Source organism: Ambystoma mexicanum, chromosome 3q (genome assembly GCF_040938575.1).
Source record: "Ambystoma mexicanum isolate Mex_15411 chromosome 3q, UKY_AmexF1_1, whole genome shotgun sequence".
NCBI lineage: Eukaryota > Metazoa > Chordata > Amphibia > Caudata > Ambystomatidae > Ambystoma > Ambystoma mexicanum.
Genome location: NC_090926.1, coordinates 1,049,740,206 through 1,049,767,084, shown reverse-complemented (window position 1 = coordinate 1,049,767,084; position 26,879 = coordinate 1,049,740,206). Strand labels below are relative to the sequence as shown.

At 45.3% G+C, this 26,879-nt stretch overlaps 1 protein-coding gene across 1 annotated transcript in view; it reads right to left on the bottom strand.

Moving 5' to 3' along the window:
• The window catches only part of DNAH17 (dynein axonemal heavy chain 17), an 8,024,690-nt gene that overhangs the window by 1,716,023 nt on the left and 6,281,788 nt on the right, over nt 1-26,879 (bottom strand). Inside the window, exon 60 of the mRNA XM_069655242.1 lies at nt 26,118-26,325. Coding sequence (XP_069511343.1) covers nt 26,118-26,325 — 208 coding nt within the window. The remainder of the gene's footprint in view (nt 1-26,117; nt 26,326-26,879) is intronic.

Genomic DNA, 26,879 nt, shown 5'->3' with positions numbered 1-26,879 from the left:
CTTCGGGGAGTATAATAGAGATAAAACAGATACAGACCACATATAAAAACTTCTTATGTACACATCAGAGGCAAACTGCAGAAAAACAATGGGAAACTATATGGAATACTGTAAAATTTAAGTACTTTAGGGCATTTTGGAAATTGTTAATTAAAGCTAACAGAAGAACATAAATAACCAATGCCCGTTACAGAGGAAGAGTGGTAAAGCAAAATTTTGCTTGGACTCCTTGTAAAATCTTCAGCATAATAATGAGTAATAAGGAACATACTCTTATGCAGGGTGTGAATGTTAAGGAAATCATCACTGATTTTACAACCTTAAAAAAGATCGAGAGTGGCAGGGTTGTATGGACTAGCCATTATTACGGGTGCCCATCAACCTGAAAAATGGGTTTCCTTTTCATTTCCTTTGTTTAACGAACTCATGAATACTGGGATAATTCCAGCGTCATGCAAAGAAGCTATAATGATCCCGTTTTAAAAAAAAGGAAATCGATCAGATCCAGGCGCCTATAATCATATATCATTTCTGGATGCTTTGGGGAATCTTAGAAATTTAAACGACATGGTCAGAACAAACCATATTGTCACAGATACACAAGTAGGTTTTAGAGAAGCATGCTCAACTATACACAACTATACACAACTTAATGATCTTAAATGCGCTTATGAAGGATGCATATTCAAAGGGGGCCCTGCCTCTATATTTTGCTTTCATGGATTTTTCTTATACATATTCACGCAGGCTTAACACAAGGTTGTGTAATGGTACCACTTCTTTTCAATATTTATATGTCAGCTTTAGAACTGGCCCTTAAAAAGGTAGGCACATTCCCGACCAAATTTGGGGATACACATTTTCTGCCTGTATTTTACACAGATCTAATTTTATTGGATTGGCCAATCAATGCTTAACAGCAAGCTCTGGCAAAATTAGAGTTTTTTTCCAGTAAGAACCACTTAATGAAAAATACTTTTGAAACAAAAGCTGTGGTGTTTTCAGACAAAAAAACTTGAAGTGAACCTCGGAACAAATGGTAGATTAAATGACAGACCACTAGAAGTCATCAATGAATTTCAGTATTTTGGTCTTGCGGTATCTGTGTTAGGGAGAATTCTCATAAATGGCTAATTTCCCTTACCTAATGAGTCCCTCAGCAGCTTTGCTGGATTTCTAGGGTTTATTTTTTTCACCTGGTAAGAGTGTGACCCTTTCTCCCACTCTTACATGTGTTTTGCTGTGTGTGTTTTTACCATTTGTGTGATCTTGTGCTCTGGAGCCTCACCTCCTCCATGAGCATCATTTTGTTTGTGTGTTACACAGCACCTTTAGTGCAGTGACACAGGGCTGTCTTTTAGACTTCCCACTGACTCAATTTTTCTGAGACTGACTACTGTCTCCCAGAAACATGTAAAGTTTCCATTAACTGTATGTAGTCTCTTTAAACTACAGACCCAGTACACCCCATCTTACATGGAGTATTGGAAAGGGTTAATTCCTATCCCTTTTTGTCTATGTCGCTTGGAGCACTGTTTCGCTCCCTTTACATCAAGACTTGGCTGGTGGCAGTGGTAACTACCCTAACTTTTCTACCAGGGTTATCTTATATAGCCATGGTATTGTTTAGACTATTATATTAGCCTCGAACATAAACCTGCTTGACCAAATACATTTTATTTTTGCTCCGGCTGGGTTTATTCACCATTTCTTTTTGTTAAAGTCTTTCTCGTGTTCTTCTCTGCGTGCCAAACCGGGGTTGATTCCTTTGTACGCCGTCTTTTCACGGGCTTCTGCACAGAAGCCCTCCTTAAGGCACCTGAAAGTCTGGATAGGCAGGATGTGAAGGAGGGGTCTTCGGACCCCTGCCATGGGTTCCCTTGGTAACCCAAGCCACACTCATGTTTCATTGGCTAAGGGGACTGTCCTTGCCAGGACAGCCACCCTGCTGTGTGATTGACAGCCAGGCTGTATGAATGGGGGAAAACTGCATAAAAAGCAGGTCTCTGGGACTGGAAAGGCAGAGTCGCCACTGGAACGAAAGAGCCAACGAGGAGCTGGTGGAAGAGGACCCCTTCAATGACTGAACTGCCCGGTGAAGCCCTGCTGCAGGTCTGAATCTTCAGAATCTGACGACAGAGAAGATCCTCCAGGAAATTTCTTCTCTTCAGTTGGTGGGACCAACCAGTTCACCCAAACTGCAAGCCAGGACCCCTCCTCTGGTCGAATTTGCTGTACAGAGCTACATTGGGCCGGAGCCAAGAAGGTCGGACCCTGCTTGGGTTTTAAGGAGCGCACCTTTTATTTGTTGCTTTGCTCTGCTGCTGGTTTATTCCATGGGTAGTGCAGGACCCTCCAGTCTTCTTACTTCGTGTCAGTCCGACAGTCGCTTCAGGAACCGTGAGCCTGCAGGAACTACCAGGAACATCCGCCCCAGCTACAGCTTCCTGTCCGTTTTAAGGTACTGTGCAAAACCGGTTGATCGTTTCGTTCAGCTGCGGGGACAGTGTGTGAAATCTTTCTCACATCCGAGGGCTTGTCCTTCTCTTCTCTTTGAACTAACTTTTCTATCAACCAACCTCGTCTGAAATCTGTGGCATGAACTTTAGCGCAAACGACCCTGAACTGTGTGATCTTGAGCAAAAGACTTTTGTCCTATTGACTTTGGCCCTAAGTCTTTTCAACCTGATTCTATCACTGTAGTTCCTCTTGCTCTATTGCACTACCTGTTGGTGTGGTTCATTTTTATTAACTTTGTCTTTCCCTCCCTTTTAAATTGCTGGAGTGCCATTTTGCTCCCACTTAATTTTTGTGAACTTAACTTGTCTGGAATTTAAGGGGAGTGGTGTGGTGTATTAAGAGTGCAATTTTTAAGTTGCTTATAATGGTGTAATGTTATACAACTGAAGAGTGAAATAAATGTACATTCTTTTACTTGAAAACCTTGAGTCAGTGTTTGCCTGAATCATAGTAATTGCTGTCCTTTGTGTAACTATTTGATACTGCTCACTTACTCTTGAGATAAGTCTGGCTGCTCAGCCATCGCTACCACTTTACTGTGTAGAACAGGCTTGTACCAAAGGAGAATTTGTACTGTCACTTGTAGTCTTAATTGTGTGTGGTCTTCCAAAGGGTACTGCATATGATTCTGCCTAACACTCTGCACAGTCTTCAAATCAAAAATCACTTGCGCAAAGAGAAAATAAATAAAGCAAATAGATAGGGGGGCCCACATACGAGGCCTTGAAAGAAAATATTGTGCATATTCTCTAGCACACCTCATCACACTATATAAACAAAAATCTTTGCCTGCAGCCACATATGGACTAGAAGGTCTCACATCAACAAGATACTGGACAAAATAGATTGAACTTAACCTGTTGTCAATGAGTACTAGGGTTAAGATGTAATCGGTTATTTATAACACGCTTAATACCCTGAGGTTTCTAAGCGTGGACCGTTGGATCAAAGCTGTGTTGCTCCACGTCGCCTTGGTTCCAAGGCGACCACATTGGCCCTGAGCTTGTGGCAAATTGAATTCCGGTGAAATGTTAACTCAGGGACAGCGATTCAACATTATTCCGGACAAATCTGATCTTGAACCTTTTTATTCCATGTGCTAGTTTGAAGCCCCCACTATATTCTAATAAAAAGGAAAATGATTACCACAGTTCCTTCATCTAGCCAATATAATAAGCATCTGTGTCTATATCCTTAACAGTTTTCTTGGAACATGACTGGCAGATGTCACAAGCCTGAAAGTCGTTGTTTGTACAGGGACAGTAAAGGCACTCTGAACGACTTCCCTGTACATAAATATTTTTCGAATGATATGGGGGAGCAATTTCAGAAAAGGGGTTGAAAGTGTAAGTGCAGCTTTAGAAAAAGTTGAGTAAAAGTAGTTCTTCTGACAAGGTTCCTAATGACAGAATATTTGGCAAAGAATCTGAAGGCTGCAGAGCTAAGAGCCTGGGGGTAAAGGTCCTGAAATGAGACTGCTAGAGCACCAAAGTGATTGCATTTATTTTCTGTACATATAAACTGCTTTGTTATTGTACCGAGAACTCCTAGCCTGATAACAGGGATGCTTTAACAGCATGTGAATCCATGAAAGAACCATTGCTGGAGAATAGAAGGCGAAGAAGCAGGTCATTGGGTATTGGGTGATCACAAGCTACAGCATTTAGAAAAACTGTCATTCCGTACATCCTAAATGTTAAGGTTGGCTCCATACCCAACAAGGGACCTCTCCCAGCCTTTGCCGTCATGGTTAGTACTTCTGGTGTGGAGCCACAGCATGCAAATACGTAAAAAGTCTTATTGCGCCCAACAATCCTTATTCATCACTTTTCTGTCTTTCCCCTAGCTTTTTTTCAGCCGCTGTCTCCTGCAACTCCAGCAGTTTCAACACCACCTGCAGGGTACAGATCAGCATTGAACTGTAATGCCACACCAGAACACGGTCTCCAATGTGTTAGTCTGCCTGCTTGCCCACTGCCGTTCATATTCCAGGTTCCTGCCAGAAGCCCATCACTTCACACGCAGCAGAAATTTCAAACCGGACTGCCATTTTCAGGGCAATGCTAACTCCCAGCAGCCTCTTCTGCAAATTATGCTCTCATTTTCACCTGTGTGCGCCTGTGCATCATTCTGTTTTGTTCCTCAGTGCTACCTATAGTTGCAAGGAAATATGTCTCCATCAGGAACCTTTTAAGACACATGAAGTGTATCCTTAGGTAGACCCTGTAGAAAGCACACAGGGAGATCTATAAATGGAAAAAAGGACATCGTTCCTCCTGGGCAAATGAGAGGGGATGTACAAATGAACTTCCTTCCAGACCTACTCTTTCCAGCTTGTGTCCTCCTGAGTTGGCACATAACAAACTCAACTCCTAAAGTGTCATATCATATCATATCAAATACATGAGTAGGATTCTGGAGTAAGGCACTTTTCATGAGCAATTTTTCATGGTCCGATTTTATTTACAAATCAATTTCTTTATTTTAAAAACACACTTATGTGTGTGTACCTCTAAACATATATATATTCACTGAAAAAACGTTGTAAAAGGGATGTTATGGTTAAGGTGTACTAATAAAAACCTATCAAATTAAGTGGATAAACTTTGTTAAAGGAATAATATGGTTTCAAGTAAAATCGAAAAATCCAATAAATTTGCCAGTTGTGTTAAGCTAAGCAACCACGAGACTGCTGTTTCTGGTTCTGTGCTTTTGCTATAGAATGACATCCATGGCTACTGCAGCTGCCTCATCACCACCAACACCACCACCACCATCTTAAGGGCCTGCAGAGGGGAACAGGTGTGGTAATGCAGAGGAGGATCAATAGGACGAAGAGGATGAGGTAGTGGAAATCCCTGCCAACAGCTGCCAGAGTGAGTCTGGCTGTGGAGGCTGTTTACCACCATTGGGGGGGGCTACCAAAGGCACTTACGGCAAAGGTTCGATGCACTGAGTGATGTTGTACTCAGTTGCAGAAAGCCTGGGCTGTATAGTTACGGGACCACCTCCATGCGGCAACAACTAAGGTCTAACCACAAGGCAGCAGCTTGGAGGGTTGTACCTATCGAAGGGGTGAGCAGGTTGACATCCAATGTCACTTCCTCATCATCTGCTCCTGCCACCACAAGAGACACTGTGGGGCAGAGGATCCCTGCAGATGCCTCACAGGCCATACAGAATGCAGTCAAACCTTACCTTTTGAGGGTGACAGTGCTCTGTATGCACTGTGACACACCATGCTGCAGGGGAAAGTGCTTTCAAGGCTGGGGTCCAGGGAGCATGAGAAACAGTGCCCCCTACCTAAGTAAGGCCCACACAACATTTTCCTCTCTCCACCTGCCCCTTCGTCCCTGTGGTTGGTGACCCTTCCCTACCCCCCCCCTTCGCTCCCCTCCCTTGTGTGTCCTGTGTAAAAAAACCAAAAAAAATCATAAAACACAGAAAATTTAAAAAACGGTTCTTTTCAGAGCCACCTTTCACAGTTCAAAAAGTACCAAAAAAAGGAGCAAGCCCTACGCAGCCTGCAAACTATGCAGGCACTGCAGTAGTACACAGACATCTAAAAAATGTGGCTGGTGGTGGCATCAAAAACATTGCACTTTTTTTGCGTGGGAAGGTGGTGTCTCTGAAAAGAACCTCTTTTTAAAACATGTTTTTCAAGTTTCAAAGTAAAGTAGGCAACACCTACTGCAAAATGCTTGCTATATTTGCAAAAAGTGCTTCAAAGAATTTTGTATATTTCGAGAAAAAAAAACTGATTACCAGCAGCAGTATGATGTACTCCATCTCTGCGAAAAATATTGGTGCTATGAAACTTTATATTTTCATTATCGAAAGACGACATGCCAACATCTCTAAAAAATGTACAAACAGCCTTGTTAACATTGCGCCTCGCTTTCTCCATTTGCGGACCAAATGAACTGGAGTGCAGCCACATCTGTCTCTTGGCAATACAAGAAAAAATGTGTTGGGAGTTTGGGAACATGTCCATCATTTTCCCAAAATGTCTCCTTCATTGCAAACTTCAGTGAAATTCCAGTTACATGGCCTAAACTGTTCCCTCCCCAGTGAACAATGATAACATCCGGATGTTGGAGCGTGACCAAATTAACACAAAGTGGGAGCAAGTCCATCCACTTCCTACCACACACTCCATACCACTTCACATCAACATGATCAAATCCATGATGTTCAGCCGCTCCACACTGCTCTGCATACACCTGCAACCAATGGATCCACGAGTCCCCCAAAATCCACACACTCTGCCCCCTGAAAGACAAAGCTATAGCTACAACCATCTGTACTCCTCTCAGCAAACAGACCTTCTGCAACACTTTCTCCCTGCATACCACACCCAAGAAACCTTATTGGCCAATCCCATGAGCTCCACAGTGTTAGGCAGAATCCTATGCAGTTCCCTTAGGGAGAACTACAGAAGATTAGGACTACAAGTATATAAAATAAATCCCCTTTGGTATCAGTATGTACCACAAAGATTTAGTTGGTAGTTGTGGCTGAGCAGTCAGACTTCTCTCAAGAGGGAGATGAGCAGTATTCAGGCTTTACGCAATAGGTCTGCAGTACTATGGGACAAGAAAACACTGACCAAAGCTTTGTATCAAAAAGAATATATATATATTTACTTTACACACTCTTAACTCAATACACAAATCACTATAATTAAAGCAAGTTAAAAATGTCAACAAAAGTATACACAACTCCCTATTTAATTGTAGACAAGTTTAAGCAAGCGTGAAAACTGAGCAAAATGGCACAGTGTAAACCAAGCAGAAATGGCATTCTAACAATTTCCTCAGAGGGAGGGAAAGGTCAAGTTATGCAGGGTTAGACTCCTAAACACACCTGCAACACTTCCCAATTGGATTGTGAACAAGTTAGGCAAGGTAGCACATTAGCATAAGCAATATAGGTGCTTATAAGGGTTTAAGTGCACCAACACATTTCTTGATGAAAAGAAATCTAGAGAAGGTAGTAGTAACAGAATTTGCCTAGAGTCAATAGGCCTGTGCCAGAGCCAGTGGAACATGGCAAAGTTCCCAGGATCAAACGGTTCTAGTAGCTGCAGTTAAGTCTTTGTTTAACGGTTTAAAATGGTTGGTGCAGAAGGTAAAAAGACAATGGGCCTCATTACGACCCAGGCGGTAAGTTACCGCCTGGGTCGTACCTTTACCACCATGGCGTAAACTATGTTTACGCCATGGTGGTTGGCAGACTTACCGCCCCATTCCGAGGTTGGCGGGGCGGTAAGTCCCCAATCCCCATTTACCCTTCCCCATTCCCATTTTTGCCCCATAGGGCATAATGGGAGTGGGGAAGGCGTTAATTATGCCACCGTAAATTACGGTGGCGTAATTAACAACAAGGTCCCTTAGCGCCATAGATTTTAACACCTGCTCTGTGATACAGGTGGCGATCCACCGAGAAATAGTTGCCTTAGAAGCATGCTTGCCCTGAGGGTTACCGAAGGTCACAAAAAGTTGAGAAGTAATCCTTAGCTCGGAAGTCCTGTCCAGGTAGAACTTAAGAGCTCTTCGGACATCAAGACAGTGTAGAACCCTCTCAGCCTCAGAGGCAGGGTTCGGAAAAAAGACTGGTAGGGAAATTGACTGATTCAGATGGAATTCGGTCACAACCTTCGGCAGAAAGGCCGGGTTCGTCCGAAGGACTACCTTGTCCTTGTGAAAGACGAAGAAAGGATGCTCCACCGACAATGCCTGGAGCTCACTCACTCTCCTTGCTGACGTAACGACGACCAAAAAGGACACTTTCCAGGACAAGTACTTGAGGTCCACAGTAGCCATTGGTTCAAAGGGTTTATGACACAGGGCGGATTACGAACCGGAGGGTAGAGGCGTGTCAAGCCAGTAAAATGCCTCTTCACCACTGGGTTAGTCAGGGAATAAGAACACTGGTCTGTAGAAAGATAAGCGGAAACCGCTGAGAGATAAGTCCTGCATGACAGAACATGAACCCCTGACTCTGCTAGGGAGGACACGAAGGACAGCACCGTGTCAACCGTGGACACCCTTGGATCCAACTTCTTCTCCAAACACCAATGAGACAGAACCTGGGCCATTTACTCATGTACTGAGATCTGGTCGAGGGTTTCCTGGCTGCCTGGATAATATGCATGTTATCCGTAGACAAATTCAAATGCTCTAAAGACTTGAACTCAGGCACCATGCCGCCAAGATGAGCGATTGAGGGGTGGGGTGCCACAGCTGCTGTTCCCCTTGGTGAAGAATATCGGGAGTTATTGGTAACCTGATCGGCGGATACACCGACAGGTGTTGAAGCTCTGAGAACCAAAACCTGGCCGGCCACCACGGGGCTATGAGTAGAAGGGAACAGTTCACCAAATTCTTCAACTTCCAAATTGCCCGGTGAACTAGAGGCAGAGGCGGGAAGGCGTAAGCACTCATGTTGTGCCATGGAATCTCAAGAGCATCCCCCAGAGAGGAGGCTCCCAGCCCCCCTCTGGAGGCATACTGAGGAAGCTTCTTGTTTACCGCCGTAGCGAAGAGGTCCACCTCCGGTGTGCCCCAATGCGGGAAAATCCATGAGAGGACCTCCGCCTTCAACTCCCACTCGTAGCTGACCACTGTCCGCCGGCTGAGGGCATCCGCTGTGACATTCAGCTGGCCCGGGATGTGTACTGCAAGCAGTCAGACACCATGAAGCATAGCCCACTCCCATATCTGGATAGACAGGTCCACGAGGGGAGGAGACTTTGTTGCCCCTTGTTTGTTGATGTAATACATTGACACCACATTGTCCGTGCGTATGCGGACCACCTTATTGGCAATGAGCGGTCTGAACGCCTTGAGCACCAGAAAGATCGCCAGAAGCTCCAAATGATTTATGTGCAGGAGCTTGTCCTCAGGCGACCAGAGGTCCGAGACCTGAAGAAGCTCTAATGTCGCACCCCACCCCAGAAGGGTGGAGTCTGTTGTGATTGTCACCATGGGGGCTGGGTTCTGGAACCCTGCACCCACTGACAGGTTGCTGAGAGATGACCACCACTCCAGGTCCACTCTCATGGAATCCAGAATCATTATCCGCTTGGAATCCTGGTCCACAGCCTGATGCCAGAACTCCGAAGAGCCATCTGGGTCTGTCTCATCTTGAGACGAGCAAGTGGAAGAGCCAGCACGCACGAAGCCTCTGGAACCACCAGGCCGACATGCTCTCCGACTGCGGAAACATCTGACACGTGGCTAGCAGATCTGCCATTCTGTCCCCGGTCAGGTACACTCTGCAGTCGATCGTGTTCCAGCGAGGACCCAGGAAAATCAGGTCCTGCAAGACCGTCATGAAAGATTTCCGCCAGTTCACCGACAGCCCAAAATGGAACAGGAGCTGAAGGAGAGACTGGAGATTGCCCGCTGCTACTAGCGGACAAGGGCTGCGTAAGAGCCAGTCGTCCAAATATGGATACACATGGATACCCTGGAGACGAAGATAGGCCGCAATCATCTTCGTGAAGACACGCAGCGCTGAGGTGAGGCCAAAAGGAAGCACTCGAAACTTGAAGTGCTCCTCTCCCAAAGAGAAGCAGAGATATCTCCTGTGTGGGTTCCATATCAGGATATGCATGTACGCGTCCTGAAGATCCACAACGCTGAGCCAGTCGCCCGTCTGCAAGGAGGAGCTTATCGGGCTGGGCGTAATCATCTTGAATTTCTCTTGGCGTAGGAAAAGATTGAACTGGGAAAGGTCTAGGATGGTGCGCAGGCCAGCCTGGTTGGGTTCGGGCACCGTAAACAGCCGGGAGTAGAAGCCCCTCCCTCGCTCCCCGAGGGGAACGGGTTCCACAGCTCTGAGGTCCAGAAGTTTCTGAACCTCGGCTTTGAGGGAGGGTGAGCCCGACAGCTGAAAAGGAGGGTTGTGGGGGGCAGGGGGTAGAGGTAAGCAGAAGCCAACCGAGCGACTGACAAGACCCATCTGTCTTCTGTGATGGTCTGCCACGCCTCCCAATGAGACGCAATGCGTCCTCCCACCGGGGACTCGTGCAAGCGCGGAAAACCCTCATTTAGTAGGTTTATCGGTGGCGGTGCCACTTGAACCTGAGGAGGAGGCTGAAGAGTGGGAGAAAAACCACGTCAGTTGTTGCCTACAGCGGTTATTCTCTGCAGGGGTATCCACTCTGCGAGATTTGCGGTTGAGGAAGCCACTAAAGCAAGAGGAGGGTCGACTTTGTGACAACGGTCTCTGGGTTTTGAAAGGGGCCTTAACCAGGACAGACAATTGAGCTCTACATCTGTTGTAGAATGAAAGAGCTCCTTACTGTCGAACGGAAGGTCCAACACCTTGTCCTACACTTCTTTTGAAAATTTAGTGGCATGCAGCCACGCCTGTCGTGAGGTATCAACCCCCAGCATAAGGCCCCGAGCCGAGCTGTCTACGTGATGAGCTGCAGCCTCCAAGAGATCCTGGGCCAAGACCCTGACATTGGATAGGCCACCCTTGAAGTCTTCCAACTTCTCGGCCGGGATGTGCCCCTCAAACTCCGACAGACCTTTCCACATCCGCATATTAGTCCCCGCTAATATCAACTCAGCGTTGGCCTGCCTGAGCTGCAAGGCCGAGTTGGCAAAGATTTTCCTCCCTAGGGAGTCAAGGAGCTTGTCCTCCTTACCCAGGACCTGAGTAGCCGTTGTGGAAGAGGATGCTGCAGGTCTGGATTGCAAAGTGGCCGCAGCCACCACTGTGGAGAAGGGAGGCGGACAAGACGACAGGGCCACGTCTTCCGAAGAATGTAGCCTGTACCTCGCGTCAATCTTCTTATTGACAAAAAGTCCCGAGTGTGGCTTTTCCCAGACTCTTCGGACCTCGGCCAGAACATCCTTCTGCGGGAACAGGCCGGTACGCTCCAAGGGAGACAGGGTGAACGCCCCAGAAAGCACGCCCTCCTGTGGAGCGGGTGCCCCAGGCACGGAACATCTAAGAAACTCATCATGTCCAGTACCCGTTCATGAAAAGCTCTGATAGAGCGGGGAAGGTCCTCATTGTTCTGATCACCTTGAGGGTCATCTGACAGGTCAGGATCCTGCTGAGCCGTGTCAGGCACTGCCTTGTCCACTGGGGACAATGGAGGCAAAGGCGAGGAGCCGGGGGAGACACCACGGGCAAGGGAGGCCCCGGCGGAACCACCGGTGGAACCACCGGAGGAACGGGTGGAGCTGAAGGTGTAGGTGGACATATCTCCCTGAAAAGCCCTTTGAAATATTCCTTCATGGGGTCAGTGTGCATAAGCGCTTGAAATTTATTGAAAAAGGCGTCCTCCGGAGACTGTTTCGGAACCTGAGGAGCCCTCTCATGAGGTGGAGAAATCCAAGGATGTAGCGGGGAAGGGTGCCACACCGGCCCCTCCACCGACGTATCTACATAAATCAAAGGTGCTGCCCTCGCAGGCAATGAAACAATGTGCAAAAGAGGCATCTGGGCGTTCCAATCATAAACCGGCCGGTAAGGATGCGCACAAGGGACCTTATGTTCACCCAGGGGACCAAGCCCTACACCAGAGGCCGATAGCGTAGTTGTAGGGGTAGCACCTAAAATGGCCGCCGCAGTCGTGGTGGGAATGGGTGCCATTTTGCCTTCATCTAAGGGGAACTGCGGCACATGAGGTAGTGAGGCAGGGGTCCCCGTCGATGGATCAGGGGTCTTAATCTTAGCCTTAAAGTAAGGAACCTCGGCAGAGCCGGTACTATGAGGCCTGGAATGTTTTTGTGACATACCAACTGCCAACTGAGCCTTAGAAGGAAGGACCTCAGCACTTCCGGTAAAAGAAGAACTTTGCTTCTTTGCCCCCTGAACAGGTCTGGGGTCACCACAAGATCGGGAACGGTGAGAAACAGCTTTCACCGACAAAGCCTTGACCAGCCTCTCAGAACTGTTGGTAGCTTTAGCCTCTGAACGAGGGACCTCGGACCCAGGACCAGTAAAAGCCTTATCTGCGTGGGCCTCGAACATCTGTTCGGTAACAACAATCCCAGCCAAGGCCTCGGGGCAAACCCCGGTCTAATCTTTGGGGGAAGCCGACAGAGAGACCTCAGAGCAAGCTCCGGTATCCCACGACTTCAGTAGAACTGGGTCTGCAAACAGCCCCCACAGGAGGGGCCTTGGAGCGTACTCTGGTATTCACAGGCCCCTTACGGAGACCCTCGGAGAAAACTCCGGTAGAATTATTAGGCCCGAAGGGCACCTCAAGGCGAACCCCGGTGACAGAGCGATCAACGCCCCTCCCGGCCCGAGAGGAACCCGGAAAGGTATCCCCCTGCCAGGGTGCTCTGCAAAGTAAAGAACTTACCAGGCGTTTCTTCTTCTCATCGATGAACGTCTGAAAATGTGAAGGAGGAGTTCGTCGGAACACCTCCTCCCACCGCTCCAACCGACATTGAAGTGCCCGGACCGAAAGGGAGTCACAGTAAAAAGAGGAGTCCCAACAGTGATTCGGACCCAAACACTCTAAACAAAGAGGATGGGGATCCGCCCTCGCGAAGCGACGGTGACAGGATGAACAATCAGGAAAGTCTAGCTTGAACCACATAGACAGACCAGTAAACGAATGCTAACGAGAGAGCCAGAGAGGATAAAAGGGAAGAAAAACTTCTAAGGATGCAAGTGCGTCCGGCACCCGATCGAGCAGAGAAAAGGACTGATGGGCGATGCGCGGGGCGGAGCCAAGATGGGCGGGGTTACGACCGCATGCCGGGCCCCACGCAAGAAAGAGAGGAAGGACAATTTTTTGGAAAAAATGTGGATGCTTTTGACAAAGTGCTCCAGTCCCGTCCCACAGGACGGAGAGATGTCCCATAAGTATGGAGGAAAGGGGACAGGACGTGGGAGTATAGTTTCTTACCTGTAACTCCATTTCTCCAGCATTGGTATCTTTCATGGATTCACATGCTTAGAATATTCCCCGTTGTCAGGCTGTTCCCCATAGGAAACATTTCGACACTTCTGTGTCCTATCTACATCATTTTGGGCCACCTACGCATGCCCCAATAGGACGTAGCGGTATAAATGCCCCGCCCCCGCGGCTCCCTTCAGATTTTAACCACCCAAAGTAGAATGGGGTATATATTGTTTGCCTGTAGGGGAGGCAGGCAGGCGCATGTGAATCCATGAAAGATACCAATCCCGGAAAAATTGAGTTACAGGTAAGAAACTATTCCCTTCCCCAGCATTGGATCTTTCATGGATTCACATGCTTAGAATAGATTGCATAGCAGTACTCTCAATTTGGCGGTGTGAATGCAAACCAATATCATCTCATCATATATACTTTTTTTTTTTTTAAGAAAATTCAGCGGCATACACGTTGGTTCAAATAAACAACAACCACAACAACCCTACATATATATATATATATATATATATATATATATATATATATATATATATATATATATATATATATATATATATATATATATATATATATATATATATGTTTTACAGGACAATCCCTTGAATAGTGCTTACCTCATTGAAACAGATGACGTAGGACTGCTCGTCCCGTCTGTACATCATCTGCATGTTGGTGTTCGAGGCAATAATGGCGGGTAAATGTGTGTGGCACCGACCAGGATGCCGCCTCACAGATATCGGCCAGCGGGATCACGGCCCACAACGCAACCGAACAGTTGTCTCGTATTCCTAAATTGCTGAGTACGATGAAGGTAAAACTTTAGACCTCTTTTCACATCCAACGTATGGAGAGCTTTTTCTGAGACCGATGACGGAGTCGCGAAGAATGTAGGTAGTACAATCGACGAATGTTTATGGAAGACAGTAGGAATTTTCGGTATCAAATGAGGGTTGGTCGCCAGCACCACCTTGTCTTTAAAACATTTCAAGCATGGAGGATCAATGACTAATGCTTATATCTCCGAGAGTCGTTGTGCTGAAGTGATAGCCACCTAAAAAAGCCAACTTCCACGATAAGAATTTCATAGATGAGGAAGCCATAGGTTCAAAGGGAGGTTTCACTAGTTCCGTCAACACTAGGTTAAAACTCCAGTTCGGAGTAAACTTTTTAACTGGTGGAAATGTGAGAAATAAGCCTTTCATGAAGTGCTTTATCAGCCTATCACTAAACAATGGTGGCAAATGCCTTTTTCGCGTGAATCTTGAAATGGCTGCCAGGTGAACCTTTATCGATGAAAAGGATAACCCACTCTCTGCTAAATGCAGCAAATATGGCAGAAGCTGTTCCAGAGTTATATTCAGGGGCTCTAAACCTGGCTGATCCTTACACCACATGCAGAATCTCCTCCACTTGCATGCATACGAAGTGTTCGTGGACAGAGCATGCACCGCTTGTAAAATTCGACGGCAATCCGATTAAATAGTTAGGGTACCAAACTCCGAGAAGTCAGGAGCCATGCTGTCAGGTTGAGAATGTCCGGATCGTGATGCCACACTGTCCCTTTGTCCCGGGTCAGGAGGTTCAGAACCTTGGCCGTGCTAGTGATAGCTGTAGCAGGTCGGAGAACCACGCCTGCCTCGGCCAATAAGGAGCCACTAAGATCACTCGACATCGGTATCTGTAAATCCATTGCAGGGTCCGTTGTATGAGTGGAAACGGGGAAAAGTGTATAGAAACTTGTCCGTCCATGGGAAGGAGAACGCTTCCCCCAGCGAATCGAGCTGTGGCCATCTGCTAGCGAACTGTTCGCACTTCTTGTTCTCTTTTGTCGCAAAGAGATCCATAGAAGGCTGTCCCCATTTTCTGAAAATCTCTGACAACTGATTCTCGTTCAATTCCCATTTGTGTATCTGATCCATTTCTCTGCTGAGAGAATCCGCTTACACGTTTTTTACTCCCGGAAGATGGTGGGCTACTATAGTTATATTTTGTTGTAGAGCCCACTGCCATACTTCCTAAGCTTCGGTGGAAAGAGTTCTGGAGCGAGTACCTCCTTGTTTTCTCAAGTAAAACATTGTTGTCGTGTTGTCAGTCAGTATTCTCACCACTGATCCTTTTATGTGTGGCAGAAAAGCTTTCAAAGCCCAACGCACTGCCCTCAACTCCAGCATGTGATATGAAGGGCTGACTCCTCCGACGACCACCGGCCTTGAGTTTGAATAGAGCCCAGATGCGCTCCCCATCCAGTCAGAGACGCATCCGTCACTATCGTCATGTGAAACTCTGGTTCCTGCAGGGGGACCCCTCTGGATAGGTTTTTGAAGTCTTGCCACCATCGAAGTGCTCGTAGGAGCTAGTTGTTGATGGTCAGTTTGTCCGACCAAAGTCCTTGGCTCTGGGCCCATTGGTCTGCCAGGAATTCTTGAATTGGGCTCATGAAGAGGCGACAGTTGTTCACCAAGGGGATACACATGTTGACTCTCCATTGCCTTGCCAGCCGATTGAGCCTGTGAATCCTCTCCACAGATGGTCTCACCAATCCTGACTGAGTTTTGAACTCTGCACCCAACACTAAGCTCCTTGAATGAGTTAATGAGGACTTTTCGAAGTTGACCGCAAATCCTAGTCGTCGCAGAAGTTTCATGGTGGCCTCTAGACTTGCTTGCGTTTTCCTAGGGGACAACCCCCTCACTAACCAATCGTCCAGATAAGGGTAAACATGATGACCCTGTTTTCTTAACCATGCTGCTACCGGGGCTAGGCACTTTGTGAACGTCCTGGGAGATGATTTTAATCCGAATGGGAGCACTGTGAACTCATAGTGGGTCCGCCCGACTACAAACCTTAGGAACTTTCTGTGTCGTCGATGCATTGGTATACAAAAGTACACGTCCTGGAGATCCAACGACACCAGAAAATCCCCCTGTTGAATCGACCTGAGCATTTTGAATTTCACATTTTTTAATGTTTTGTTGAGGTCTCGAAGGTTGAGAATGGGATGCCATTTTCCGTTGGGTTTCTTCAAGACGAAGTATCGGGAGTACACTCCTTGACCTCTCTGTGACACAGGTACCAATTCTATAGCCCCTTTTTGTAGCATAAGTACTACCTCCGGTTTTAAAATTTTCAGGTGGGGTTGAGCCGAAAACACTGGTGGGATGTGTGAAGGCTTGATTTTGAATTGTAAGGAATGACCGAACTTCACACTGTCCAATACCCACCGGTCTGAGGTTATCTTTTCCCACTCATCTACAGAGTGAAACACCCTGACTCCCAGGACGTTCTGAAACTCGTCATTGCTGGTCTTTTGATTGTTTGTCCTTCGACGACGATGAGTAACCTCCCCTTTTCCTTGAGGCTTGATAGTTTCGACGTCTTCTTGCGGTTTGAGAAGCCCGCCTGTAGCCCTGAGATGAGTACGACGGTCTATTGAAAGTACAGTCCCTTGATGACGAGAACCGGGAATTTCCTGACGCTCCTCTAAAGGGGCGAAACAAACGAAAACTTCTGCCACTCTGGAGAGCCCCAAGAGAGCGTGCTGTGTCCGAGTCTTCTTTCATGCCTTTCAAGGCCTCGTCCACCTTCTCCCCAAAAAGAAGGTCCCCTTCAAAAGGCATATCCAACACTTTATATTGCACTTCAGGTCGAAGGTTGGTGCATTTGAGCCAGGCCTGTCTTCTCAGAATTACTCCTTGTTAACTTGCTTAAAGCCTGATTCTGCTAGGTCTACAGCAATATTTACAGAGTGATTAGAGGCCTCTTCCCCTTCTCGAACAAGTAACATCGCAACCTTTCTGTGTTCGTCCAGCAGATGTTCCAGTATACATGCTAAACGATGCCACATCTCTCTGTCATTCTCTCTGTCATACCTCGCCATAATAGCTAGGGAATTGGCCACCTTCACCATTGTTGCACCCACCGACAACACCTTCTTGCCAAAGGCATCTTGTCTTCTGGCTTCATTCTCTGGAGGAGTCGTGCATTTATGTTGAGACATTGCCTTTCTTGCAGCAGCCGCCGATACCACTGACTCTGGAGAAGGTTGAGAGGACAAAGATTTCGGAGTAGACTCAGGAGCCTTAAATTTCTTTTCCAGTCTTCCTTTAATCGCCAGCTCTGAGAACGGATGACGCATCGTTTGTAGTCCCTCTTGCCATACATGATATAAAATGGGGACCGAAAACACTGATTCTCTCCTCTTTCCCATATGATCGAACAAAAAACAGTCTTTTCTTTCCTCCTCCTGGGCCAGCCCAAATTCGGTACAAGCCTTATCCATCATTGTGTGGAAAGAACCAATGTCATCCGGAGGTGACGGTTGGGCTGGGCTTCTTGGTGCTTCCATCTCCGCCTCCGACTCCCAGGTCGGGTCTCTAGAGGGGGATAACGATACATCCGATAAAGACTCTCTCTATGACTCGGATTCCGGCAGTTCTCCTACTTCCGGGCGTGCACATGGAAGGCCTTCATGGACCGGCGCCGCCGTCAATGCCATAGGAGTCGGTCGATGGGAAGGGCCTGGCTCGTCGTTGACTGGTCTCGCTGGAGCAGCCACCTGAGGTAACTTTGCATCCAATTTTTTCAACAAGGTCTGTAATGTAGACAAAACTTCCAGGGATAAAACAGTCTGAGGCTTAAGTAATGGAGTTGTAACCGGGATATTCACCCCGCTTGAAAGAGTCAGAGTGCTAACCCCTTGCAACCCGAGTTCTGCAGGCCCAGCCACCTGCTCACGTTCGTCCTCCACGGAGGATATGAACAAGGTTGCCTCCTGCTGCAACAAGGTTTCCGGTAAAACCGTGTCATACACCTCCGGTCGCCTGCCCTCCTGTGGAGCCTCCGTCGACGAGGCTAATTTCTCGATTGTCACCATCGTCGTCGCCATCACCTGACTCGGCGGAACCCCTGAAGAGACGATCTGCGTCAATGGTAGTGAGGGTGTCGACAATCGAACCCCTGTCGACGACGCAGGTGGATGCACAGAGCCTTGAGGCGTTCCCGCCTTTTTTCAACTTGATTTGTGTTTTGAAGAATCTCGACTCGAAGATGATCTATGATGATCGCCTGAGGAGGATCTTGACAGGTCTTTTCTCTCCTTCTTTGACGAGGAGGAAGACGACAAGGTTTTCGTTTTCAACCAATATTCTCTCGTGGAATGTTTTTCCGTTGAGCTTTTCCCCATCGAACGTACTTTCTTCACCGGAGGTTCAGCTGATACGGAACGGCGGGGGGCCCCTAGAGATTTAGATGTTGAGGCCAAGCTATGCATGGAGCCTACCTCTGAAGGGGGGTACGCACCCGCTCTGTCATTCAACCAAGCTACCAGATGCCTATTCCAGTCTTTGAGGGTCTTCTGCGAGAAGCTTTTACAGATGTCACAATTGTCTGCCGAATGGTGAGGGTTGGAGACAATATATACAGTCCATATGGCCATCTCCTTCATACACCTTATTTAATATGCTTGTAGCACACAGACGAAAAAGAGCTTTCCCAGACATTAGGAAAACGAAAAAACAACCTAGCAAAAATAGTAGATGACGCGAGGTGATCCCACTACTTTGGAAGACAGTTGAAATCTGAAGGGAGCCGCGGAGGCGGGGTATTTATACCACTACGTCCTATTGGGGTATGTGTAGGCGGCCCAAAACGACAAAATTATTCCTATGGGGAACGTCTTTATAAATGTACCGAGGGTTAGTAGCCTGACGACGGGGAATATTCTAAGCGTGTGAATCCATGAAAGATCCAATGCTGGAGAAAAACTATTAACCCTTCCCAGTACCTCCATAGTAAGATGGTGTGTACTGGTTTTGTTCATAACTATTGACTAGCAAAGTCAATGGTAACTATGCATGCCCTGGGAGACAGTAGTCAGTCCCAGGGTATGGAGTCTATGTTTGGGGGTCACTATGACACCCTTGTGTTACTGCACTGCGGGTGCTGTGTAACACACATAAATAAATACGATGATACCTATGGGGGTGAGAAAATCCCCATAGACCATAAGCACAAAATAGCCTCAAACACATATCAAAAATATGCATAAGATTGGGAAAAAGAGTCTCACTCTTAGCAGGAGAAAAAATAAACCCTGGAAATCCAGCAAAGCTGCTGGGGGACTCTATAGGTAAGGGAAATTAGCCTTTTTAGAGAATTCTCCCTAACACACAGTCCCATTTCCATGCTTGGCATCCTCAAAAGCCCCGGATGTGGCATGTGCTGTCTGCGGACTAATGTGTTGTCCGCGGCCAGATCATCCAATGCGAGGGGTCGGGAGATAACCTAAACCCAGGGTAAGGTATTTTCTCTTTAGTAGTGGCTCTGAAAAGAGCCTCATTTTTTTGGGGGCTTGTATACAAACACCTTATTTAATCATTTTTTTTGGCTTTTCTCTTGTTTTTTCCTTACAGGCTTACATGAACCTCTTCAAAGCATTCCTTACATTAAAAAGGAACATGGCATTTCCAATGTTTGACAAATAAATACCATCTGCAGTAACGCACTGTAATGTTGTTTGAAGTATAGTACTTGCAATGTACTCATTTTGAGGGTCTAAAAAGTACATGAATATGTGAGATTGTGTGCAATGCGACATTGTGAAGTACCTTACTTAACATATTCTGCTATGTTTTTTACAGAGAAAGAGGCAAAGATTTATCCTGCATTACCATGTACAAGAACATCAACCTCTACCCCCAATGGAACATCAATGAAAAGTTCCATTTCCACTTCAATGTTATTGTGTCACTGTGTTCCAAAACTATACACTGCCCATACAGTATGTATAATGACTATACACGTATTATTGTAATGGTTCTTTCCAATGGCCGAATTCCATTTCTGTACACATATTATTACAATGCTTGTAGCCAGTGGCCAGATTCTTGGGTGCATGGCCATATTATGCTGTGGTGGTTGTGGCCAGTCCCTAGATTCTTGGGTGCATGGCCAAAACCACCACAGCATAATACAGCCATGCACCCAAGAATCTGGCCACTGGCCACAACCAACACACCACAACTTGCCATAACTTCCGAATTCAAACACCATCTGCAGACATCAAAATAGACTGCCAAACCTATATTTCACCAATGACAATATCACCATATCATCCAGATTCCACTCCCCTACTCCAACAAGCCCTCTTGTAGTCACCAAATAACCACAAAAATGTTTCTCAAACTGCCCACCAAACACTTACTACTGCAATGGGTGTGGAAAAATGATTGGTTGCATGGCTGCATTATACTGTGGTAGTTATGAACATGCCTAGATTCTCGGGTCAATGGCCTATTTTTAACCAATGCAAACATCCTCACATCATCTACATTCCATTCCCCTGCCCTAATAAAGCCTGCCTGCAGTCACCACATAAGCTGTCCACCCAAGGCCCTGTCCACAGACTAACGCAGTGTCTGCGGACTGTCTCGCCCCACACGCTCTTCTTCCACCTAAACAAATAGCCCCATATCATCCATCTTTCACTTGCCCACCCTTCCCAGCTCCTCTTCCCAACTCCTAATGACCTAAAACATGTTTCCCAGCCCTGTTCGCCACCACGCTATCCGCGGACAGCCACGGCTGTCTGCGGATAGAACATGGTGGGTATTTCGGGAAAATATGACGCACATCACACTTTTCACCAACCAATCAGCCGGCTTGTTGGATGTCCACGGGCATCACGCCGCCATTCGTACCAATCAAGAGTCCTGTCCGCGGAGGGACCCAGATTTCACAAGGAAATGAGTCAGTGGAGCGGCCCCAGATATTAAAAATGTGTTGTACCTACATTTTGCCTGTTTTAACGAAAACCCACTGGACAGATTTACACCAAATTTACAAAAGCACGTTTTCGATGACCAAGCCGCCACTCCTGCTTCCAATTTGGGACTGGCTTTGTGGTAAAGGTATTCGAAATTAGGATAGATCTGAAAGGGAAGAAAGATGTGCTTGTGTTAATATGGTCATAGGATTCTCTTTTTCGCGAAGAGGGGCCCTGTATGAAATCCTTGCCTTCCCTTTCCATCGTGGCCAGCTTGGAAAAGGATTTTCCTTCCTACACCAGGACACCACAGGCGTCCCAGTGTAGGAAGAAAAATCCTCTTTTTTACCACCTCAGGTTCCCGCTTTGGGAACCTAGGGCGCTAATGGCCTTCGTCCCCCATTTCAAGGGATGGAATGAGGAGATAATGGTCCAGAGACCTCGCTCCGCGGACACACTTTCCTGCTCACTCCGCGGACAGGACTCCAATTGGCTTAGAGGGCAACCGCTGATTGGGTGGTGAAAAGCGTGAAGTGCGCCACATTTTTGGAAAAGCCTGCTATCTTGGATTCACGGACAGCGGCCTGTGTCCACGGACATCACAGTAAAAACATATTAAAGAACACAACATTGCACTTGTCAAACTTATCGAATAATCTCTGAGGAGGTGAGGGGTCATGAGGATGGGATGGGATGGATATGGCTGCAAGAAGAAAAAAGGTCTTTGTCACTGCACTGTGATATTAAGTATATGCGAGGTGATTTTGAGGTAGGTTCTGAAGGCGCAAGGTCCCCTAACTACAAAATATAATCATAATTAGTGTACAAATCCATGCAAGCAAACAATTATTTTGTTTTTAATAAATATTCCTAATGCTACAGTGGTGCACATGGGAATCGCTGCCGTGGGGTGATGGTCACTGCCTTGAGCTGTCTACTCCCGCGCATCCTGCTGAGGCAATTTGTCCCTTCCATTTACCAAAAGCAAGCTTGGTATAAGCCTGTATTGTTTTCTGTACTTGGAAATAAAGGGAGTATTCGTATGGATAAAAAGGAATGGAATGAGGTATGTAAAAACGTCAAACATGATAAGCGTCAGCATACTTAAACTGGACAAAGTAACGTTTCATTTAATTTGATGAAAAATCAGTGATTTGAAGAGACACTCTGCGTTACGCCAAGAGAATGGAAATGCCGATTATTATGTAAGTGTTACAGTAGAAAAATGTGTAATTGGTGAGCAGATTCAAAAACAAGCAATGTGTACTTTTATTTGTCCCATGGCACGTGGGCTGTCCAGCACCGAAATGCATGGAGTCCACGTCAGTGTTAGCACAGGTTCCACTAATGCCCAATTCTAGGCTAATGTTACATTAAAATGCTGTCTATGTATTATTCAAATTCTTTAGTCAACTTCCGCATCGGCTTCCCATTGCAAGCTTAACACACTGCATAGCACTAAGCTCTCAGTCACATAGTAGACGCCAACAATGCACGTTGTTTTCTCTGTATTTACACTGTTTCTCATTTGTGTTCATTCTTAGTTGTCACACGGTGCATAAGTAATGGATCGATTAGAATAGAATTAAGAACAGCTACTGACACATATTTCTGTTATGTTTTCTACACAACCACATCCTGCCCTACTGCAAATGTCATCATTTCCAGATACCAATTGATGGCTTCTTCAGCCGGCAGTTGATGATACAGCTCCATGGTTGGATGAGCATAACGCTCTTTTGGGATGATCTCTGTATTGAGAACAAAGAAAGCAACTAAACATTGTGGTTGAATATGGTAATTGGCGAATGTTCTCTGAGCATTTATCGTGAAATAAAAGACATTTTAAATTGTAGAGCATTGCAGTTTCCTTTAAAGATAGTGTTTTGTATTCAGAATTGGGACACGCTGTGCTGTGACAGGATGTGTATTGATATTCCGGGTTTTGCGTCAACTGACGTCTGGACGTAGATGATGACTGGCTGCATTTGGCTATGCTGCACAGTAGCGTCACGGATGTAGGCAGAAAATAGCGCTAGGAATGGTCATGTCAGCTTCGGGGGCGGGGACTATGATTTCATGCTGAAAGGGCACTTGAGCTTAGGGTAATGCGGCAATGGATAACATTAGCACAAAATGACCACCCACTGCTATCCGATTTTGCATAAGTAAAAGTGAGGAAACCACAATAAGGTGCATAGGAAATGTTTTTACGGCCGATAAACGTATGCTTAAATTGATATGCCCGGACACTTGAGACAATAATAATTTTGAGCGCACTACTCCTTTAATCAAACTGAATGAAATTTTTACATTTTATTCCCAACCTAATTCCAAATGACTTTGCAAAGTTTGGTGGGGTTCTGTGAAGAGGGGGCAAAATTAGAGGTGGGTTCCCAAAATAATGTAAAGGCTTACAAAAGTGGTGCGATTTGAGATATGTACACAAAGGTTTGTAAAAGGGTTATATGTGTAGATATAAATGTTTTCGTAAAGTCAGAATGGATTTTGTCAAGTGGGGCCTAGGTTATATGACTATAGTATGTGCACACATTTGACACTTTTGCAAAAATTAAACTTGAGTGGATTTCCAGCAAACTTAAGGAACATTGGCAAGGACCTGAAAGCATGGTTTGGAAATGTGGCGTGTTTTATTTTTTGACAAGTGTCATGATGTAGGTATAAAATATAGTGATATACCTTTGGTGACTGAGGTGAAGTCTATGGCCAGGGGCAGTGGCCAGATTGTCCGGGTCATGGAATAAGGTCATGACCCGGACAATCTGGTTACTGGCCATGACCACAAGGGACAACACATGGGGTTAAAATAGCCATGTCCACCTGGGACTGATTTTGTGGTAAAGTTAATTGAAATTGGGATAGGTTTCAAAGGGAATAAAAATGTGCTCATGGTTTAATATGGTCATAGGGTTCTCTAGTCACCTTCTGCAGGCTTTCCTGGAAGGCAAAGAGGGGCCCTGTACGGAACCTCGTCTTCCCTTTACATAGTGGCCATCTTGGACAAAATGTTGTTTAGCACCCCAGGTTTACGCAGTGGGAACTTAGGGTGCTAATGGACTTCATCCCCATTGCAGGGGCGGGAATGGGGGGTGATAATGGTCCGGAGAATTTGTTATCCACCCTTGCTTCGTTTGGGTGATAACATGGGCTTCTAGGCCGGTATCCACTGTTCCAGTCCCTGAAACAGAGGATATACGTCACAATATTTCCATTAGCATAACACAAAATGCAAATGGAAATGTTGGAAAATCTTATTGTGTCTATGTACTTTACTGAGAAATATAAAGTAGATTCAATGAAAAAACTTTGTTAAAGGGACGTTATGGTTAAGTTGTACTAATAAAAACCTATAAAATTCAATGAAAAACCTTTGTTAAAGGGATGTTATGGTTACAAGTAAAACCAAAAACCCCCAGAAATTCACCAGCTATGGTAAAATAAGCAACCACTGTGCACTGCTAAGACTAACACCCAGGATATCAAAGATGACATCACAAATGTCATTGATGACATCACATATCTGGGCCACTTGGTTTTGTTCACTGACATATATAGGCCAGGTGTTTTTTTTCACTAACAGTCAGAATATTAAAATTGAAAAAGGTGCTACATATCTAGATGTTAACCTTGTCATATGTTACTTAAGTACTTTCGTTAGGATTTGGTCTCAGCTCACAGTGCACATATGCACATACATACCGCAAATACACAATTCATTTGTATACATGAAGATAAACTTTAATGTCATTTACATTTTCTGATGATGCTGTTTCTTTCTTCCTTACTTTAGTTTCCCTGTATGTGCCTCTGATTTGTATGCATTGTGGTTATACATGTGTATTGTTTGTACCAGTACAAGTGTTGTAAGTCTTGAATGGTTAGCTAGTTATTACATCTTTAACATTACTCAAAACTCTGATAAGGTAGCACTCCTATTCAAAATGACAAAATTATAAATAATGTACTTCTATGGTGCATGCTACAATCATTGCCTATGTTTATATATGATTAGGTTTCTGTATTAACAACAAAACTCCAATATAATGATTTTAGATGAGTACATTCTTTAATAGATTAAGTACTTCATGATAGGTCTCCCAATCACCCCTGACACCTTGTTACCAACAATATGAACACAACTCCTTGTAGGGACTTTCCATCAAAATGTATTTCACATGTGATGTCATCAGTGATGTCATCAATGCCATTTGTGATGTCATCTTTGATGTCCTGGGTGTTGGACTTAGCAGTAAATGGTGGTGGTGTGAGTTATGGTTGCTTATCTTACCATGACTGGTAGGTTTCTGGGGGTTTTTGGTTTTACTTGTAACTATAATGTCCCTTTAACAAAGTTTTTGTTAAATTGACCAAGCGGTGTGTGCGCTGCGAAACGCGTCGTTTTTGTTGTGCTCAATTTCTTTTTTTCATGACATTTTAACTAATAAAGGAAATTCTCCTTGCCTGGTCTACTTCTGGTGATTGGAATCCGAGTACATTGATTTCTCTGGACTGCTCTTGGAGTGCACTCCAAACACTTTGTACCACAGTACATAGCTGTTACTATATATATATATATATATATATATATACACACACACACACACACACACACACACAGGGATAAACTATAACATTTAACATCTCCAAAAATTCATAACAAAAAAATAAATTCATGCATTATCTAAGAAAAACTAAAAATACATCTTCACCAAACAATATCAGTGTTCAAAGTAAAGATGGTGGAAAATGAAAATACAGATACATATTTAACATACAACATATTGCAAACAAATGACAAGATTCGCCCTCAGTCGCATGTACTATTCATGTCCTAGTTAGAATACATTATTTGTTGTTTTGAGTGGTAATGCAAATGGAGCGTCAGTTTATTTGCTTTTTTGCATGTCAACTTACAGCAATTTTGTTCTTAAGGATGTTAAGTTTTTCTTGGGCTGCTGCCAGCTCTGCATTAGCTTCAGCCAATGCCTGTCTCTTGGGTGCCACCTCACAGTACACTTCATAGAATTTCACAATGTTTATACACCAGGAGCAAAGCCCAGCTGCAGCAATCGACTTGGTGCGTATGAAATCAGGATCAAATTTCGGATCATTCTTGTAGGGTCTGTGGTGAACATAAATTTGACAATGAAAAGTAGAATTAAACCAAATATCCAGATGAGAACACTTTATTCTTATATACAGAGTGCCATGCCTTGCCTTACTATACTTAATATTCTTGCTTACATACTATACTTATACTACCTGCATGCCTTATACATTCATGACCATCTTTTCTTGTCCCGTATCTGTGCAGGACGACCATAAAGTATGAAAGATAGAAGGCGGGATGTAGAAGTAGACACTGTTTGCACAAAATGATCAGAAATGAAGGAAGGGTATAGGGGTGGCTTCAACATGTCCATAACTGTTTTCTAGTTTAGGCTTTTGGGTGATACTTTAGTACAACCAAAAGGGCACAAAAATAATGTAGTAGGATGAGGTCTGTATAATATAGAAGGCAATGCACTCTTTCACTTTTTCTATGTTCCTTCACTGTACCCTACAGGTCATGCCATTCTTGCAGAAACACAATAACAACTGTCAATCTTATTGTTGCTATAAATGGAGACAGGCTTGTAGGCTGTCTTCTGTTTCCATACATTCAGGGAAAGAGAT